General features: G+C 40.1%; 1 protein-coding gene across 3 annotated transcripts in view; it reads left to right on the top strand.

The window, feature by feature from the left end:
- Window positions 1–18,422, top strand: part of os9 (OS9 endoplasmic reticulum lectin) — a 60,276-nt gene extending 41,854 nt beyond the window's left edge. For 2 of the 3 annotated variants that reach the window (XM_041180480.1, XM_041180481.1), the window contains 7 exons: window positions 1,508–1,568; window positions 1,870–1,955; window positions 6,295–6,531; window positions 8,934–9,117; window positions 12,744–12,917; window positions 16,247–16,359; window positions 17,228–18,422. In XM_041180480.1, coding sequence (XP_041036414.1) covers window positions 1,508–1,568; window positions 1,870–1,955; window positions 6,295–6,531; window positions 8,934–9,117; window positions 12,744–12,917; window positions 16,247–16,359; window positions 17,228–17,365 — 993 coding nt within the window. In that variant the 3' untranslated portion in view covers window positions 17,366–18,422. The remainder of the gene's footprint in view (window positions 1–1,507; window positions 1,569–1,869; window positions 1,956–6,294; window positions 6,532–8,933; window positions 9,118–12,743; window positions 12,918–16,246; window positions 16,360–17,227) is intronic. The other variant, XM_041180482.1, reaches the window with a different exon arrangement.
- The last annotated feature ends 1,452 nt before the right edge of the window (window positions 18,423–19,874 follow it).

Here is a 19,874-nt window from a genome sequence, read left to right as displayed (position 1 = left end):
AAACCCTAAATCAGTTAAATTTTTAGCAGACAACATAATCCTCAAAATAGTAATCCCTGCCTCTATAAGATATCATAACACGGTGGAAGTTTGAAGAACTACTTTGAAGTTGCTGCATCCCATGTGGCTATAATGGATAAGGGTTTATTTCAATGGACAAAATTTCAATCTTGTTCAAATTTGGGAGCATTGAATCTTGGGAAATTTAAGAAAAGATAACACCGAATTGAATGTCTGCATTCATGTAAAAGTATTAAAGAACAGGATCGCCTCAAAGTTAAAACTTGCTTTAAACATTCCTTAATTTTGATTTTTTTTCCCCCCTTGTTAAATGCCATAGCACCTGAGTTTGGTTAATTTTGTTCCTGGTGTGCTTTTTTTAAAAAAAAAAAGTAAATAAACTGAAGGCTTAATCTAGCTTCTTTTTTAAATTCTAAAGGAGGGTGTAGGAAAGTGCTTGGTATGGATCTAGGCGAGAGCTAAGAGAAATGACAAAAGGAGAGTTTGAAGTTTGATAATCATTGCATAAGTATGAAGTGAATATAGGCTTTGTTAAAGCAATGTGCCCAAGACAAACCCTTACACTGGCCTTAAACATGTCCTTGGTATCCCTTTCTTTGTCATGTTTGGCAAGTGCACCATGCAGTATGGTGTAAATAATCCAATGCACGTGGTGCCCAGTTTTAATCTCAAACCAGAGTTCAACAGTGATCCTGTCTATGCAGTTACTAACACATGCCAAACTTAATTTTAACAATGGACAATGGCATGCTGTGAAATTATGAATTTAAGGTTTTTCCTTGTTTGTTTTTCATGTAGTTTACACGCAGCTGCTGTTTAAAATATTGTTTTGACTCTGTATTGTGTTTTATCCACGTGTACTCTTCGCTGTTTCGTACAGGCAAAGCCTCAAAGATTGGAAGTGTGCTTCATTCAAAGAACAGTCCAAGAAACTAATGTGCACTGAAAAGAAAGGGGAGAGGGCATGGGGTGGCAGGCAGAATCTTTTCCTGGTTGCAGTAGCGTCTACCTTAACAGCTTTGAATATAGAGTTTTGAAAAGTTGTGAACATCTGTTACTTTAACTTCTACAAATCTTAACGCTTCTTTACCTCAAACTTAGTGCACAGGCATTCACAGTGCCATTATACATGTTTTCCCTGGGACCACTGCTGTACCGTGAAAAAGCTTGAGAGCTGGCATGTAGCTTAACTTATTTTTAGGCCTTGTTTTCCCTGCTTCTTGCTATGTTTCGAATAAGAACTTCTTTTATTCTTCCTTTTCTCCCAACATACCTGGTTTTTTGGTGTCCAATTTTCTTTTTTAATGCAAAAATAGATGCTGGAAAAATATCTCAAAATGCTTCCTTAAATCTGCAGCAAAAAACTACTACTGATTATGAACTCATTTTGCCATAAATTTTTGTCAATGTCTCAGTGGGAAATATGCAGAACTGCCCTCTCGAACTTGAGGGAGTAACAGTAATGGCATGTTTCTTTATTTGGTAGGCTGAATCTAAATTGAGTGACACAGTTAAAGCTGAGGATGACCACCTTCTGGGTGACCAAGGTAAACAAAAGTTGCTGTTGTCTTTCTTCCTGAGCTCTACAAACACTTGAAAGTGGAAGGGCAGAACAGCCCATCTCTCGGATGTCCTTCAGGTGCAAAATGGGCTGTTCTGTTCAACCGTTTTCCTTGAACATAGTTGACTTGAGCGAAGCTGCTATCTGAGTTTTATAATTTAATATACTTGTAACTTATACTGTTGAAATTAACTTTAGGTTTAAAAAAAAAATCATTTTTCAAAGTTCAATTCCAAAGTGACAGTGAGCTTGTAATTTTTCCACCCCACTGCCCTCTTTCTATTCAGGAAAGCAGAAAGTGCAATTCAGAATAACACGGAACCCTGATGATCTTCTGAAATTGATTCAAGAATTAAAAGACCAGACTAAAAAGGTACAGTCCAATGCGTTTCAGCATAGTCCTCAAATGTTGATCTCGAAACAAAGAAATGGTTACCATGATAGTTTCACCCTTTTTTAGTGTTCTATTTTAGCAATTATAATTTGCTTGACTGGATTTTGTAACAGTTTAATGTAGTTCTTTTCTGTGCTAAATTTACTTGATAGAACCTATTTTTCAACCTTCTTGCTGGCATTTGTTTCAATAAACATCGCTCCTTGCCTAGCCAATGTGCATTTCTACATAGGATTACATGGGTTATTAGGCACAGAAACAGGCCATTAATTTTCATGCTCCACTCAAGCTGCCTTCCATCTTGCTTATCTGAATTTACTATTGTAATCTTCTATTCCTTTCTCTCTCATATACTTGTCTAGCTCCCCCTTAAATACATCTACACTATTCACTTCAACCACTCCTTGTGGTAGGGAGTTCCACATTTCAACCTCTCTCTGGATAAAGAAGTTTCTTCTTTATTCAGAATTTTATGGACCTCTAAGTTGCCCCTCAGTCATTTTTCTAGAGAAAAAAGACCCAGCCTGTCGATGCTTTCCTGATATGTATGCACATGTATTTCCAGTATCATCCTTGTACATTGCATCTGCACCCTCGGCGACCAGAACTTGATACAGTAGTCCAATTGTGGTCAAACCAAGGTTTGATGCAGGTTTAATACAACTTGCCTAATTTTCAATTCTGTCCCTTTAAAAATAAAGCCTAGTGTTTGGTTTGCTTTTTTTTATGGTCTTGCTAACCTGCGGAATCACTTTGTGATTAATGCATTTGTACTTCGAGATCCCTTTGCACCTTTCCAGTAATAAGTGACCTCCCTCTTCTTTCTACCAAAATGTACTACCTCACATTTATGTTAAACTTCATTTGCCGATTATTTGTCCATTCTGCAAGATCACTAATGTCGCCCTCTAATTTGTTGTAGTCCTGCTCAGTATTGACTATTCCCCCTGCCCAAATTTGGTGTCATCTTTGATTCCACAGTCCAAATAGTTAATGGAATGTAATGATCCCAGCATTGATCCCTGTGGAACGCCATTTCCTACCTTCTGCCACTCTGAATAGCTACCCTTCACCCCCACTCTCTGCTTTCTGTCTTGAAGCGAGCCAACAATCCATTCTGCCACTTGTCCCCCTGACTCCACATTCTCTGACCTTATTCATTAGTCTGTTATAGTGCACCTTATTGAAGGGTTTTTGAAAATCCAGATAAACTACATCTACAACATAACCATTGTCTACTCTTTCAATTCCCTCCAAAAAAATCAATAAGGTTGGTCAGGCAAGATTTTCCCTTTTTGAAATTCATTATTATATTTTTCTTTTCTAGATGTTCCACTTTTTTTAGTAGGGATTCCACTATTTCCCTTACCATTGATAAGCTGACTGATCTATAATTCCCTGGGCATGTTCTGTCCCCCTTTAAATATAAGAATTGCATCAGCTATCCACCAGTCCTCTGACACTACACCTTTTTTCTGACGAATTATTAAACATGAGTAGTAATGTCTCTGCTATCTCTTCCATGTATTTTAAAAGAATCTAGAGATGCAGTCCATCTGGACCAGGGGATTAACCCCCTGAGTTTGTTTTTAGTTTACTTAATATATCCCTTTTTTATTTTAGATGCACTCATCACATTGCTCATCTCATCATTCATGATTTTTCTGGCGGGTAAACTAAATTTGAGTTGGGAAGAGAAGGGAGAGAAAAGGGGAAAAATCTCGAATCTTTTTTAAATTTAATTTGATATAATCTAGTTGAAAGGATTTTAAAGCCACCTGTATTGAGATGTAGTTACAATGATAAAGCAGTTAAGGAAACAGTTGTTTCTCCAGTTTCTTACCTTGAACCTTCTACTCTATTAAAAATGGCAACTCGTAGGCTATAACCTGATGAGCAATAGCAAAGCTGCTAAAGTAACCTGGATTATGAATGTTGGCAATTCAAATGTTTTTGAGTCTTAGCTGAGCCCAACCTTGTTCTCCCTCATCCATACTGTCTTACAGCAGTTGTTAAACTCAAACCAACTGCTCCCACATCACTCCAGTCTTGGCTTGGGAGTGCTAAGGCCAATTATGTCAGGCAATTGAATCTGCAGTCTTCCTTTACTGATCTGCCTTTTTACTACACAACGTGGGAAGAATTTTTGGGTTGGCAAGTGGGGGCGGGGCCCACTCGCCGACACGCAGAATGATGCATGGTGATGTCGGGCAGGCATCCCGATATCACCGTGCATTTAGATTGTCAGTTCGGCGGCAGCTGCAAGCCCACTGAACAGTAAGGCCTATTAAGGCCATTAAGAAAGTAATTAAAGTTATTAAGGATACTGCCCATCCAACATTAAGGTTGGCGGGGGGGCAGGCAAAGAGCCCAGGCGGCCTTCACGTTTTTCACGAAACCTCATCCATGGGCGGGATGAGGTTTCATGAAGGGTTTTTTAATTAACTAAAAATTCATTGACATGTCCCAGCTCATGAGACATTGTCACATGAGACATGTCTTAAAATGTTTTCTTTTCCTCATTTAAATTTTTAAACCTTAAACTAATCTCCCTGAGGTATCTCTGTGCCTCAGGGGGATTTCTGTGCTCTTTCGCATGCATGCGTGAAAGGGCACAGGCCCTGACTCGGGGAATTCCCCCACCCACACAGGAAGCGCTCTGTGCTTCCAGACGCATGTCACGCTAGGCGGGTTGTAATTGGCCCGCTCATGTAAAATGGGGACGCGGCCCCGATTAGGGGCACCGATCGGGTTCGCGCCCACCCCCGCATAAACCCCCCCCCAACCAGACGGGGGGGAAATTTTTGCCCAATGTGTTGCATTTATCAACTAAGATCTTTTAGAGCTCCCTCTAGTTTCCAAGATAAGTTTTAGATTTGATGGCTATTTACGTTAGTGTTCACTACGCATTCTGAACACAATGTTAAATTTAAAGGTTCCAAAAACGTGTAGCCCAAAAAGAACTATTGGTGATACCACCAAGTGAAATTTAACATGTTTATGGCATTCCCCTATGCTATTTTTAAAGAAGCATTGGCCCATTTTAGTATAAAGGTAACACCTACATTAAAATAGCACAGAAGTATGTTTCAGGTGTTCACCTTCATTGTCACAAATTCCAAGTCTGCTGTAAATTCCTTCTCTGGTCAGTGAAGTCGGGCACTCCCAAAGGTGATCCCATGCTGTGTCCTGGTGATCCCACACTGCCCAATATGTACTCCTCTCCCCTCTTTCCACACCACCCCCCCCCCCCCCCCCCCCCCCCCCCACCTATAAATTGGATGTTGTGAACTGGCACATCCCCTCGTTCCCCCATGTGTGCCTGTCAAACTTTCAATAGGCTGAACTGATGAGAATTCTGACAGGGCCAATGACCAATTGAAGTTGGTTTGTTTTGCAGAATACATGTGACTGAACAAAACTAACAATTCCATTGTTTGTAAAACTTCTCCATTCAACACTTGCTGTTGCACTAGAAAATAAAAAGATGCTGCACAATCCTGTCATAGATGGAATCTTCACCCTTTTTAATATATTTCTTTTGGTTTAGCTGGGAAACCTCACTTGATTACCTTGATTCCCAGCTCAGGCCCACACTTACCTCCTTGTAGCTGCCTTTAGGCCCAGTTGACTCTGAACATGAGGTGTCTCCCCCTTTTTTTTTAATTCTTACCTTGGGAAGCAATATCTTCACCAAATACCCTGGCAACTACTGTCTACTGAGCGCAACTGAATAGATGTGAACAATCACTCAAATGTTCAAACTAACTTTCATTGTGTGAAGCACACTGGTTCAGGCACCTTGCCTGAATCTGAACTTATACTTAAATCCACAGCAAGGTTAGTAACATGTTTAGTGCTAAATTTAACTTGGTAGTGGCATTTTTAACATGTATTGCACCAACCCCATCCCATGGAGGCATAGTCAGAAATTCCAAAATATGCCAACACGAGTCATTTCTAGGCTTATTTTGAACTTGAATTGGTTTTGAATTTTTAAAATATAGTTGTAGTGTCAAATGTGAAAACTTGTATCCTACCAAAACTAATGTTCAAGCAACAAATGTTTGTCATTTTACATGCTACTTACCAACATCCAATTTGGAGCAGCGCATCTAGATTAGATTGCAAGTAACAATGTACTTTGCCATACTTGCAGAAAAATTCTAATCACCTAATCATCTAATATACCTTCTGTATATTGGTAAATGTATTAGGTTAAAATATACCCAGGGGATGGCAAATACAGGGGATAGTGAGTTGTGTTTCCAGTTGTATGTGTCACAATTTAAACCTTTCTCTTGGTATATGAAAGCAGAAAGGTGATGAGGACAGGGATCCAACCACAGACACTTCTGCAGGGTCTTCTGACAAATCCGCTGACCAAGACTTATCAGCAAAGCAAGAGGAGATGGTTGATATTGAAGAAAATGAGCTTATTAAAGACTTTGAAAAGGAACTGGAAGATGTGTCCCTACCAAAATCCAAGATGTCTGAAATTAAAAGGGAAGTGAAGGAAGAAATGGAAAAAGAATTTGAAAATCTTATTGATGAAGTGAGTAATATTCTTTTCAAATTTAAGAGTTACATATATTAAAATCAATGCAGCGTGCCTGATAAGACAGGGCCTTAGCAAATATTTTGAACTTGGTGCTAGTGTTAGAATGACCGATGTGCTGGTAAGTTACATAACACGCAAGGATGCATACATGAAATAACCATTAATTGATCTATACTGCTGCAGATTATGCATTGTGTTACGCACTTCCTGCATTGATTATCTCAGTGCTATATGTGCAGCGATTTTGTTTAATTGCAAGATGTTAATTCCCAGCTTCAGTCCTGACCTGAGTATTTCAGTGGTTGTGCAAGTCACCAAGAGAACAGTGGGCCAGTGAAATAAAATTGTACTGGAAGTCAAGGTTGGCTTCTGATTTTGAAATCAACAGATTAGATGCACTTCATGTGTTCAATGCACAAAGGAAGATTTGCGTTCAACTTTCCCTGGATTATCCTTAGTGAAAATCTAATAAATGACTCATTTGATTTAATCAAGAGGATTACAGCCAAACTTCATTAAAAACCAGAGGGAGGAAAGCTAATTAGAACTTCATATGACTATTCTCTTGCTCTCACCACACTTAGTATTGACAAATAACCTCTGACATTTCTGTTCACCATTTCCTAGATGCCAATCATCCTTGCATGCGAGTAGTGCAGATAGAAAAATATATTTCCATATTCTGTAGCATTCTACCATCTGCATGTCTTCTTTCTCTTCAGCCACTATATATCAGGTCAAACTAATATAAATAGGGACTTTGTAAACACCCAAATACTCTAAGCTCTTGGGGCTCTATTATGCAAAGGTTTGCTGATTGCATAGTATTTACAGCACAAATGGGCCATTCAACTCAACTAAACTATGCCAGAATAAAACCAGAAAATGCTGGAAATACTCTGTTCTGCTTTCCACAGATGCTGTTTATGCACCACACCAGCTGCCTCCCATCCTCCTTCATTTAACCTGATGAGCATATCATTCTATTCCTTCCTTCATGTTTATCTGCCTTCCCTTGAAATGTATCTGTGCTATTCACCTCAACTATACCTTGTGGTAGTGAGTTCCACATTCTTATCACTGTCTGGGTAAAGAACTTTCCTCTCAATTCCCTATTCGATTTATTTATGGCCCCAAGTTCTGATCTTGCGCACAATTGAAAATCTCTGTCTTCCATATCGAACCCTTTTGTCTTCCTATCTCTAACAGGACACCCCTTGGTCTTCCCTTCTAGAACAAAGACCCCCAGCCTGGTCAATCTTTCCTGATGAATACAGCCCCTCAGTTCTGGTACCCTTGTGGTAAATGCTTTTTTGCACCTTCTCCAGTATCTGTCTATCCTGGAGACTAAAGTTGTCACACTACTCCAAGCTTAGTCCAACCAAAGTTCTATACAAATTTAACATAGCCTTTTGGAGCTTCAATTCCGTCCCTCTTGAAATGACTCCGTGTTTTCTCTTCATGGCCTATCAGTCTGTTCAACCTTTATCTTAAAACGTACATAATCTTTGTGCCTATGGTAATCCAGATACAATCTATATTTAATTTCCCCTGTCATCCTCTTCTCTTTTCCCTCCTCTCCACCTCAAGTAATCCCTTGCTGTTACCTCTTTTTTTTCTTTGGAGGGGGGTGTTGGGGTTGGTAAAGGGTAGGTAAGCCGGAAAGCAGCTAGATTGTGGTAAAGTGTCACCATCTAGCATTGTCATTCTTTTCATGAAGTTCTGGCTGTACCCAGTTTATTCAGTACATTGTTGGGATTGAACCCAAGACCAGCCTTTTTATTTTTTGGGCTCAGTAATATTTCAGCACTAAATAAACACACTTGCCCAAATCTGTCATTTGAATAGTATGAAGAGGAAGGGCCCAGATAAGACCCATGTTGCAGCAGTCACTGTTCATAGAGCTTTTTGTTTCATCATTAACTGCCATGTAACAGGAAGCAGAAATTAATCTCGCTAATGTGACAATGCCATGAACCTTCAACCTTTCAAAGTTTCCAAAGGAAAACTTCCATCAAATGCTGTCTGGAAACCCAGTTAAATTATATTCTTTTGGCTCATCTTTGCCCATCAGCTTAGTTACCACCCTTGGAGATGTATTGAACTTGTAGTCGTATCTAGTGGAATGTGACCCGTGCCTTGAAAATAAATGGCATCGTGCAACTGATACTATAGTTATGTTAGTCTCTCCTGCAGCAGATTACTAGGAATTGCCCAATACTTAATGAGTGATGCAATCTTCCTTACTCCCAGGGTAAACAATGACATTGCTCCTAACTGAAGTGTATTCTATGTATTTGTTTGTTTGTATGGTGTAACCTTGGAGTTGGGGGCAGCAAGGGTGTCACATTTTATTATTATACTCTGATGGAATTGTGCACAATAATGTTTCTCAGGCACAAGATGAACTTGAAGCTGAAGGTCTCAAAGGGGAATTTGATCGCAATCAAGCCTCCAAGACCTTGGCTACTACCCTAAACAAGCTCATAGACAAGCTTGAAGAAAAAGAAAATTCACACGGAGACGAGGATAGGGACACAGGAAAGGGTAGTCCCAGTCGCTCTTCAAAACAGACAGGAGGTACGCAACATGCATTTCTTTTGTTCACTTCTACAAGCCTTGTGGGGATTTTTTTTCTTTTTCCTCCCTTCATATAGAGACAGAACTTGGCAAAAGTATTAAACAAATACTTTGCATCTGCCTTCGCGTAGGGAATGGATGAAAGAAGAGGGGAAGTTATTGGCAGGGTAATAATAGAGAAGGAGTACTTAGGGGGAAAAAAGTGCATGTCGAGCAGCATTATAAAGTTTGTAGATGATACAAAACTTAGACACACACAAAGTAGTCGGGTGATGATGAGGATATTTGTACCCTTCAGGACAACACCAGCGTAATGATGCAATGGGCAGAAGCATGGCAGATGGAGTCCAATGTGATGTCAAGTGATGCCCTTGAAAGACTGTATGTTATGAACATAGAAATAGGAGCAGAAGTAGGTCATTCGGCCTCTCTAGCCTGCTCTGCCATTCATTAAGATCATGGCTGCTTAGTTTGTTTCAAATTCCACATTCCCATCTACCCCGATAGCCTTTAGTTCCCTTGCCCAACAAGAATCCATCTACCTCCACCTTAAAAAAAATATTCAATGACCCCGCCTCCTCCACTGAGGCAGAGTTCCAAAGTCGCACAACCCTAGAAAATTCTCCTTATCTCTGTCCTAAAAGGGCGACACCTAATTTTAAAACAGTGCCCCCTAGTTCTGGACTCACCCACAAGAGGAAACATCCTTTCCACATCCACCTTGTCAAGACCGTTCAGAATCTTGTATACTTCAATCAAATCACCCCTCACTCTTCTAAACTCCAGTGGAAACAATCCCAGCCTGTCTAACCTTTCCTCATAAGACAACCCTACTCATTCCAGGTATCAATCTAGCAAAAGCAAAATACTGCAGATGCTGGAAACCTGAAACAAAAACAGAAAATGCTGGGGAAAACTCAGCAGGTCTTGCAGCATCTGTGGAGAGAGAAACAGAGTTAACGTTTCGAGTCGGTATGACCCTTCTTCATACCCTTCTCTGAAGAAGAGTCATACGGACTCGAAACGTTAACTTAATTTCTCTCTCCACAGATGCTGTGAGACCTGCTGAGTTTTTCCAGCATTTTCTGTTTTTGTATCAATCTGGTAAACCTCCTCTCAACCACCTCCAATGCATTTGCATCTTTCCTTAAATAATGAGACCAAAACTGCATAAAAAATGTTACAAATTATACAATTTTGAAAAGTGTTGATAAGCAGAGAGACATTGGTCCATATGCACAAATCCTTAAAGTGGCAGGGTAAGTTGATAAGCGGTTTAGAAAAAGTATACGTGACACTTAGGTTTATAAATAGAGACACAGAATATAAAAGCAGAGGGAACTTTATAAATCATTGGTTAGGCCTCAGTTGGAGTATTGTAGACAATCCTGGCCAGCATGCTTCAGGAACAATGTAAAGGCCTTGGGATACAGAGGAAGCTTACCAGGATGTTATCGGTGATGAGATACTTCAGTTATGAGGGGAAGTTGGAATAGTTAGGGCTGTTCTCCTTGAAATAGAAAAGACTAAGATGTCACCCAGTAGAGGTTTTCAAGATAGATCAAGATTTTGCTCCGATAAAGGAAAAACTATTCTCTCTGGCAAGTGGGTCAATAGGCAGGTATCATCTATTTAAAATGATTGGAAAAAGATATGGAGGGGAGATGAGAATTTCTTTTCACTGAGTTGTCAGGATCTGGAACTCTGTACTTGGAAAAAGGTAGTCGAAGCTGATTCCATAATTTTAATTTAGCAGGGAGTTAACAGGTACTGGAAGATAAAGAATTTACAGGATTATAGATCAGAAATGGGGGTGTGGGGCTAAGGGTGACTCTTCTCCAAAGACCTGGCACAAGCAAAACATGACTCCTCCTTCTGTACTGTAAGTTTCTATGAATCTACTTCATCTCTTCCTATCTCATCGCAACACTTTTTTTCTCTTGAATGATTGCAGGGTTTTTGCCTCATACTTTTCTGAGAGTGCATCTCATATAGTAATCATGACACCCTGACATAAGCCCTAAATTTCCTCTTTTATTAGTGTAGAACAGTGGGGATTCAAACTGTAGTTACTATCTTTTACGCTACTTTACATCCGCTTCTTTGAAGGTTGAAAAGTCTGTTTCTCAAATCTTTCTCCATATTTCAGACCTCTGATTTCGGGAATGAATCGCATTGTCTTTTTCTGCAACTTCTCCAGCACTTGTATGTCTTTTTATATGCCTTGGTCACAGACTTGGTCACAATAGCCTGACTGGGACAGTATATGATCTGACATGGCTTCTTCAGAGTTGTATTCTATTGTATTGACTATGAACTTTAGTATTCTGTTTACTTTATTGATTGCTGCTCTGTGGTGGTTGGATATGTTGAACCTCAAGTCTACTGAGACCCCAGGTCGGTCTCAATTCTATCTTTAGACCATTCTTGGGAGTATGTGTATATTTTACCCCTTTTTTGTATTCTTCCAGTATTCACATTGAAATATCATCGGTCTCTGTAATGCCATTTACATATCTTGTGCACTTTACATTTCCTGAATTTCCTCCTCAATTAACTGTACCTCCCTCCTAATTAGGCATCATCAGCAAGTTTGACCACTTTGTAATGAATTTATAAATTCAAGCGGGTGAATTAAATTTGAAACAGTACTGGTCCCAATACTGAACCCTGGAGCACCCCCACTCTGTCCTTGCCCTGCCATGACTCCTTCAATCAGTACTTGCTGTTATCTATGCTTCAGCCAACTGCTTAGCCATTTACCTTGAATCTCCACAGTTTTGAGTTAGCAAAAGATTTTGGGAAGTCTAGGCACACCCATGTTGTAGAACCTTCTGCAATTCCCTTAGGTTGTAGCGGTTGGAGGTTTGTTGAATGAGGTCTTCTCTTTGAGTTTGCACTCGTTATTGTTTGCTAGGTTATTACAGATAATCCTTAAGGTTGCTCCTGATGATGAATTCCATTGTTTTATGTTGTTCAGCCCATAACATAAAGAAAATAAATTGAACATGATGTAGAAGAATGGGTCTGTAGTTGCCTGTCTGTTGGCCTGTTTTCAGCCAACTTGGAGCATTGACTCCCTCATCATTATCAATGCTTCAAAAATCTGTGCCCTGGTTTCTTGTACTTTGGGACACATCTATCCCTGTTTATTTAATTTGTTCTGAGCTCCTGTAGCCTGTTTGGAGTTTCCTCCTTGCTTATATTCAAGTCATTAACTACTTTAAAGGCACTGGTCCACTACAGCAGTGTTGTTTGAATAATACCCACCAATCAAGGTGCTTGAGTTAATCTATCCTTTCTTTTGAAGTTAACCTTGAACTAGAATACCCATAGATTTTAGCTGATGGTTTAGAGCAGGAGCATCACAAGAAAAAAAATTGGGATGTTTTCTTTTGAAAAGAGGTGATGAGGATGCTTTGCATTGAGTTCTATTCCCTGATGATGGCCTGTTAAACCTACTTTTTTTTTTTCATAACCTGTTAGTAGCTATCCAAGTAAAGGGATGTAGGCATTTTTGTGGAAACTGAAGGCCTCTAAATATTACAATGTTAGGTTTTATGTACTGTTTTTAAAAACTCAAATGGACTTTGTACCTTTGCTACTGACTTCTTGCTGCATTTCAGAAACTGATGAAGAGACTGAGGGGCACGTTAAAGTCCGAGTCACAAAAATCAACCCAGGCAGCCCACTACATAAAGAAATGAAAGTGCGTGAAATGAGTGGCACAGACCCCCAGCTCAGGCAGATTCAGAATGTGGTGAAAGAGCAGCTGGAGAAAGCAGGATTGAAAGCAGAAGGTAGTTTGGAGACTATTTATACTGCAACAATAGGGCTTCTGCCATGCCAACTCTGTCAGAAAACTGCATTTCCTTCACTATAACACTTGGATGATGCAGAGCACTGCCCTTTTTTCTCTGGTTTGGATTTGGGCCAGAATGATGGCATCAATGTCTGCCAGTTGTAAAGGTGCCAAGTGAAATGAGTATGACTTACATCACACTAGCTATGTGACACTAAACCATAAAAATGCCCATAATGATGCACTAACATGGAGCTTTGCTGAGTCATCAGGATAACAGTGTGGGGAAAGTGAATAAAGTCCACTCTGTGGAAGGGTATATTTTGAAGATGTGCTTAAAGCATTGCTTCTATTTACCTCTTGCTTATGAAAGTGTTTAATGTTGATAGGGGTGCCAGAAGTGGAAATATGTTCCAAATCCCAGCAGTGGTCTCCCTCACCTTGATTATCAGAAGGTGTAGAAAAGAGATGTGTTTATTAAACTGCAGTGTATTCTACCCAGCTGTGCAATTCATTGAGCATCATCATTTTTGTGCATGTATGTTTGAACCATTTCCATCTAGATCATTGTATGCAAGGGTTCAAAATATCATTTCAGGGGCGACTGAAGAGTGGCTGCCATGTTAAATGTTTTTGATTTTGGTTCTGTTGTAAATGTTTTGCCAGACTTTACAGGTTCAACCTAATTGATTCTTAAATCAATTAATCCAGATCATAAAGCAGTGGAATTTTCAATCCTAAAACATTTAAGGTTCGGTTATATAGGCAAGGTTTTAAATTGCTGTAAGCACTGAATCTTTACGCTGTGAGGTGATTGGCTGCCCTTGACATCAAGGCAGCATTTGACTGTGTGTGATATAACCTAGCAAAACTGAAGTTGATGGGAATCGGCGGAGGGGGAAGCTCTCCGGTGATGTAAATGCATTGGAAGCAGTTCAGAGAAGGTTTACCAGACTAAATACCTGGAATGGGCAGGTTGCCTTATGAGGAAAGGTTGGACAGGCTGGGCTTGTATCAGCTGGAGTTTAGAAGAGTGAGGGGTCACTTGCTTGAAGTATACAAGATCCTGAGGGGTGGATGTGGTGAGAATGTTTCCTCTTGTGGAAGAATCTAGAACTAGGGGTCACTGTGTAAAAATAAGGGTCGCCCATTTAAAACTGAGATGAGGCAAAATTGTTTTGCGGGTGGTGAGTGTCTCTTCCTGAAAAGACAGTGGAAGCAGTGTCTTTGAATATTTGTAAGGCGGAGCTGGATAGATTCTTAGTAAACAAGGGGTCGATAAGTTATTGACGGTAGTCGGGATAAAGATTTGAGGTTACTATCAGCCATGATCTTATTAAATGGCGGAGCAGGCTCGAGGGGCAAAATGGCCCACTCCTCCTTGTCTATATGTTCGTATATCTAGCACAAAGAAGATGGTTGTGGATGTTGGAGGCTAATCATCTCAGTCCAAGGACATCGCTGCAGGAGTTCCTCAGGATACTGTCCCAAGCCCAACCATCTTCAGCTGCTTCATCAATGACCTTCCTTCCAACATAAGGTCAGAAGTGCGAATGTTTGCTGATAATTGCAGAGCGTTCAATACCATTTGCACCTCCTCAGATACTGAAGCAGTAAATCTCCAGACACAGCAAGACCTAGGCAACATTCAGACCTGGGCTGATGTGTGGCACAAATATTACTTGCCACCTAAGTGCCAGGCAATGACCACCCCCAAAAGAGAATCTTAACAGTCTCCCAATGATATTCAGCAGCATTACCATCACTGAATCCCTCACCGTCAACATCCTGGGGGTTACCATTGACCAGAAACTGAACTGGACTAGCCATATAAATAGTGTGGCTGCAAGAGCAGGTCAGAGGCTGGGAATTCGGTGTCAAGTAACTCCTGACTCCCCAAATTCACCATCTACAAGGCACAAGTCAGGAGTGTGATGGAATACTCCCCACTTGCCTGGATGAGTGCAGCTCCAACAACACTCAAGGAGCTCAACACCATCCAGGGCAAAGCAGCCTCTGCTTGATCTGCACCCCACACACCACCTAGATTGCTCTTCCTTCACTGTTGCTGGAGAAAAATCCTGAATAGTCCTCCCCAGCAGCACTGTGGGTGTACCTACAGTGGGTCAAGAAGGCAGCTCTGCACCACCACCTAGGGAGCAATTCGGGGTGGGCAACAATGCTGTGCCTGTCAGTGACGCCCACATCCCATGAAAGAATAAGAAAAGTATAGTTGGCTATGATTTAACTTGGATGGGCTAGCTTGACATTGGCTTATTATTTTAATGTGCTAAAATCCTGGTACTTAATTTTTTTGCAATAATTTTCAAAAATTGCCATTCCTTTCCTTGGAAAGGGTCATCTGTAGGTCTTTAAAACAAAATATTGTCCTGAAATTTAAATTTGCCACCAACCAATTTTTTTGAGCACTTCCTGTTGGGCTTCCTTTAACCAGGCCCCTGGTGGTCGAATAATACCTGAGTAAATACCCTCCTGCCCTGCCCCACTCTCTCTCTCTCCCCCCCCACCCCCCCCCCCCAATCTGCTCTCTAATCTTCCGGTTAAGAATGAAATTTTAGTGTACTTGAGTAATTCCTTCCATGACTACTGTTCATCTACATTTACTAATTGAGCTTTTTTATTATATTTCTCAGTTTATGCTCACTTAAAATTTGCTTACTGTAACATTTTTTCCTAAATTATTATTGGAGCTCATTTGCATCAGATTGTTTCTCAGATTTCAAACGAAGGAGGGGAGTGTTTTAAATCAACATGCCCATTTACTAGTTTGTTATTTCCACTGTGGTATACCAGAACTCTTTCACCCTGGTGAAAGCGGAGTTCTGTTTTGGGTAACTGGCATTGTCTTTCAGAAGTCCTGGGAATGTGTGAATATTTGCAAGGACTGACTTTTAAAGGCCACCGGAGGCAGGAGTGGTATTTCGGTGGCAACACCATTTCACACCGTTCTGCAAAAGATTGGTAATTCATGCAATTTGAATAAGTGATGACAGCCAAGTTAAATAACAAAACAATGGTTAGATGTGGGGGGAAGATCGAATGAAGCACTAGAAGAAATGCGCCCACTTAGATGCAGCTCATGCTCCAAAGGATTATATTGCATATGACGCAGATCTGTCCTTTTGTGTGTTCAGTCTGGTCTGAAGTAGCTCATGGCAATTGAGTAATTAGGGATACAAAACCTTTCACTGGCTGCAAAAGAAATATTAAATATTTTTACTGCGTAAACAGCAATGCTACTAAAATAAAGTTTTCAAGGATGTAGTGACAATTCACTATGAATAAATATTGGATTTTTTTCTTCAGGTAAAATCGAAGTGAAGATTGTAACAACCGGATCACTTGGCGATGATGATGATATGCACTGGCTATCTGAAGAAGACACCAAATCCTTCAGAGAGCTTCTCATCAACTTACTGGTGAGGATGTTTGTACTGCTGCCTTGTTACTAGAAAAATTGCAGTGAGCAAGATTGTGAAGCTGTTTTCTCCCTAGGACGTGTTCAGAGCAATGATCTCCATATGCCTTCTCAATCACAGATGCAAGGTGAAATTTACTGAGACCCTGACCCACTAGTAGGGCATTGCGCAGTGGGCAGTTTATTGGAAAACCACTGGCCCACTGCATGCCATTTTCCATTCTTTAATATCTATAATACAGTGCACCCACCATTTTCTGATGATTCGCTCACCAATGGTGCGAGGCCTTTGAAAAATTCACCCATGAACCATTGCAATCTGTTATTGGTTGCGGTTCTTAAAACATGCTCTCAGTTGAGTTTTTGGTTTTAAGGGCTGACATATATCCAAATTTTGGGCAAGCTCAGTATGGTCCTTCCAATATCGTATCGGAAAGTTTGACTAAAATAACATGCAACTTACATTGACTTGTCTTCTGCCCACCTTCTCGGTTCCTTTTTTTAAACTGTTCCTCCTCCTCCTCCCGAGACCTACCATATTGGCCCTCTCACTTAGTGCCAATGTAAAGGTATCCAAGCCATGTGTGCAGGGCACAGAATTCCAGGCAATTGGGTTGACCAAAGATAAAGCTCCATAAGTAAATAGTGATCGACCAGGAGTAATAGCAGTCTGGCTGTAATCATTTGAAAGAACCTCAAGAATGGAAATGACTATTGTGAAAAGCTGTAAGCATTAAGGAGGAAGATTGGGAAGAAATATGACTGTTTCTCTGTCTTTTGAAATCTGGCAGGCCAGGTTTTCATCTGTTGACAAATGGAAATGCATTGAGCGTGTAATTTAAAATCTTAAATTCTTGTTTTTCCAACAGACCGGTGGTACTGAAGAGGTTTACAAAGAACAACAGAGACAACAGCAGTTGGAGGATAATTACCGTTTTGTGTGGGGGGAGAGCCAAGAAGAAGCACAATCATCGAGCACCACAGATTCTGATGATATGGACTTCTAGGGACACATGACTTTTGGTATAAACCAAATACATCTTCGGGTGTTAGCACATGAACCAGTCAATTTGCACTTTGCCATGCATAATGGCATATTTGTGATCACTGATCACAATAGATAATAAATGAACCTGCAGAAGAATGGTCAAATATTTGCATTTTTATTGATAAGCTGAAGTGGAATTTTATGTTTGTCTGATGCAGTCTTCTTTGTGGTGGAAATGGTGTGTATGGGTAGTACTTAAAAACTTATGAATGTGTTTCTTGGTAATGAACCTAATCAGCAAAACACCAATGCAGTCAGACATTCATTCTCCTTGGTCTGCAGACAAATGTGATTCCATAAGAGGTAAAGACTGTTCACTAATTTGAAGAGTGAGCGATGAATGTAATGTTTTTTGTCCCAAAATGGAGTTGTCTCTTTTAGATTGAAAGTAGAAAGCTGGATAGGTGAAGAATTGAAGAGTAAGAAGGCTGAGCAACCTGGTGGGAGAAATCACTGGGATTGCTACGCATCAGTATAGCAGTAGCAACCTGGACAGTAGAGCTTCAGATAAAGCCAACAGTTCCAGTCTTTAGATGCCATCACTGGCTTCAAGCTATTTGGGAGGTATTTATTTCCAGATGGTATTGTTTCTGCCAAATTAACCAAAGTCAGAGACCATAAACAGTTGCTTCCTTTTTTAATTTCAGAACCAGTGACCAAGATTTCCTTGTCGTAATCTTGAAATGGCAACTTGCTGCTAAGAAAAGTAGAGCCAAAATGCAAAATGATCCACCTTCCCCTTATTGGTTAGATATCATGGCTGCCAGACATTTGTCTCTGGCAGCTAATCATTCATTTTATTGAAATTGGTGTATATGTTTGTTTGTTATCCTTGATTTCTTTTGTGCTAACTGCTTTGTAATTCAAAGAATATGGATTAGCTTTGTGAATAATGCAGCAGCTGCAATGAAAGTTTGCCACACTTAGACCAAGTAGATACCTACTTTCTCCAATTCTTAAAATATTTGGGCAACACTGTGATTGAATAATGTTTAATAAAAATATAGTATACAGTTTACATAGTGTTTAACCATTCTTTTTCCTGAATCAAGTGGGTGAAAGGTTTTACATGCCACCCAATACTGAACTTTATTTAAAGCTTTCGCAGTCAAGAGCTTTAGATAATGCACTGAAATGAAGCCATCTAACCTAAGCATTTGGACTAATGTGAGTTGATCAGGGAGACGGCATGGATTTTCAAAGGGCATGTCATATCTAATAGATGTAGCTGATTTTTTTGAGGAGTTAACAAATGTGGTAGATAAGCGACTGTCTGTTTGTTATTAACATGAACTCCCAGAAGCATTCAACTAGGTTCTACTTAATGAGACAGTGGAGTTGGAGGCAATTATTAGTTTGGATGGGGAATTGGTTAGGAGATAGGAGTAGGGATAATGGTTAGTACTCAAATTGACACGGTGTGACTTAGTGTTGTGCCCTAGGAATCTGTACTGGGGCCTCAACTTTTTAAAAAAATTTAGACTTCACTTAGATTAAAGAATATCGAGCTTTCTAGTTTGCTGATGACACTTCAGTGGCACAGTAAGTAGCGTAGATGGGAACAGAAAGTTGCAAAGTCATGTTGCTAGATTGAGTTCAACATAGGGAAGTGTGAGGTCACTCATTTTAGACCTAAAAAAGATGAGTATTTTCTACATTGCACATCCGCAGTTCCTTCTAACAGAGCGTGTGTTGGGGGTTGAAATACAGAAATCTTAGGTATAAAAACAGTTGAATAGATCAATGAAATGTTGGCCTTATCTCAAAAGAGGGTGATGTGATGCAGATGCATCAGAATGATACGAGGGCTAAAAAGGTTAAATACAAGAATAGGTGGCATAGACGAGGCTTGTATTTCCTTTGAATATAGAAGCTTATGGGCTGATCTAATTGAGATGTTGAAGATGATTAAAGAGTTGGTAGGGTGAATGGAGAGAAACTACTTCCTCCCGTACGAGAGTCCAGAACAAGGTGGCATAACCTTAAAATTAGCTAGGCCATTCAGGGGCGATGTCAGGAAGCACTTTTCCCACAGAGTGGAAATCTGGAGCCTGGAACATGAAAGGCCATCTCGACCTGAAATATTAATCGTTTCTCTTTCCACGAATGCTGCCTGACCTGAGTATTTCCAGCATTTTCTGATTTTTATTTCAGATATCCAAGTGGTATTTTGCTTTTTAGTGTGCGCAAGAGGGTAGACTTTCATTTTATATATCTGGGTATCCCAGAGCATTTCAACACCAGGGAATTGCTGTTGAAGTGTGATCACTGTTGTAACACAGGCAAACATGGCAGCCAAAATTGCAGGTTGGCAATGCAGATTTTTAAAAAATTTTCAGACCTGTCTGTTGCTTCTGCCAGTGAACTTTAGCTGTGCCACTGGTTATCAATCTTCAAAATTTATGAAAATATTTTTTGGAGTTGGGGGAATAACGTTGAACTATTGCACATCATGGTCTTGTTGTAAC

Source organism: Carcharodon carcharias, chromosome X (assembly GCF_017639515.1).
Source record: "Carcharodon carcharias isolate sCarCar2 chromosome X, sCarCar2.pri, whole genome shotgun sequence".
NCBI classification, from domain to species: Eukaryota; Metazoa; Chordata; class Chondrichthyes; order Lamniformes; family Lamnidae; genus Carcharodon; species Carcharodon carcharias.
The sequence above is the reverse complement of the archived record's forward strand: the minus strand, read 5'-3'. Positions and strand labels throughout refer to the sequence as shown.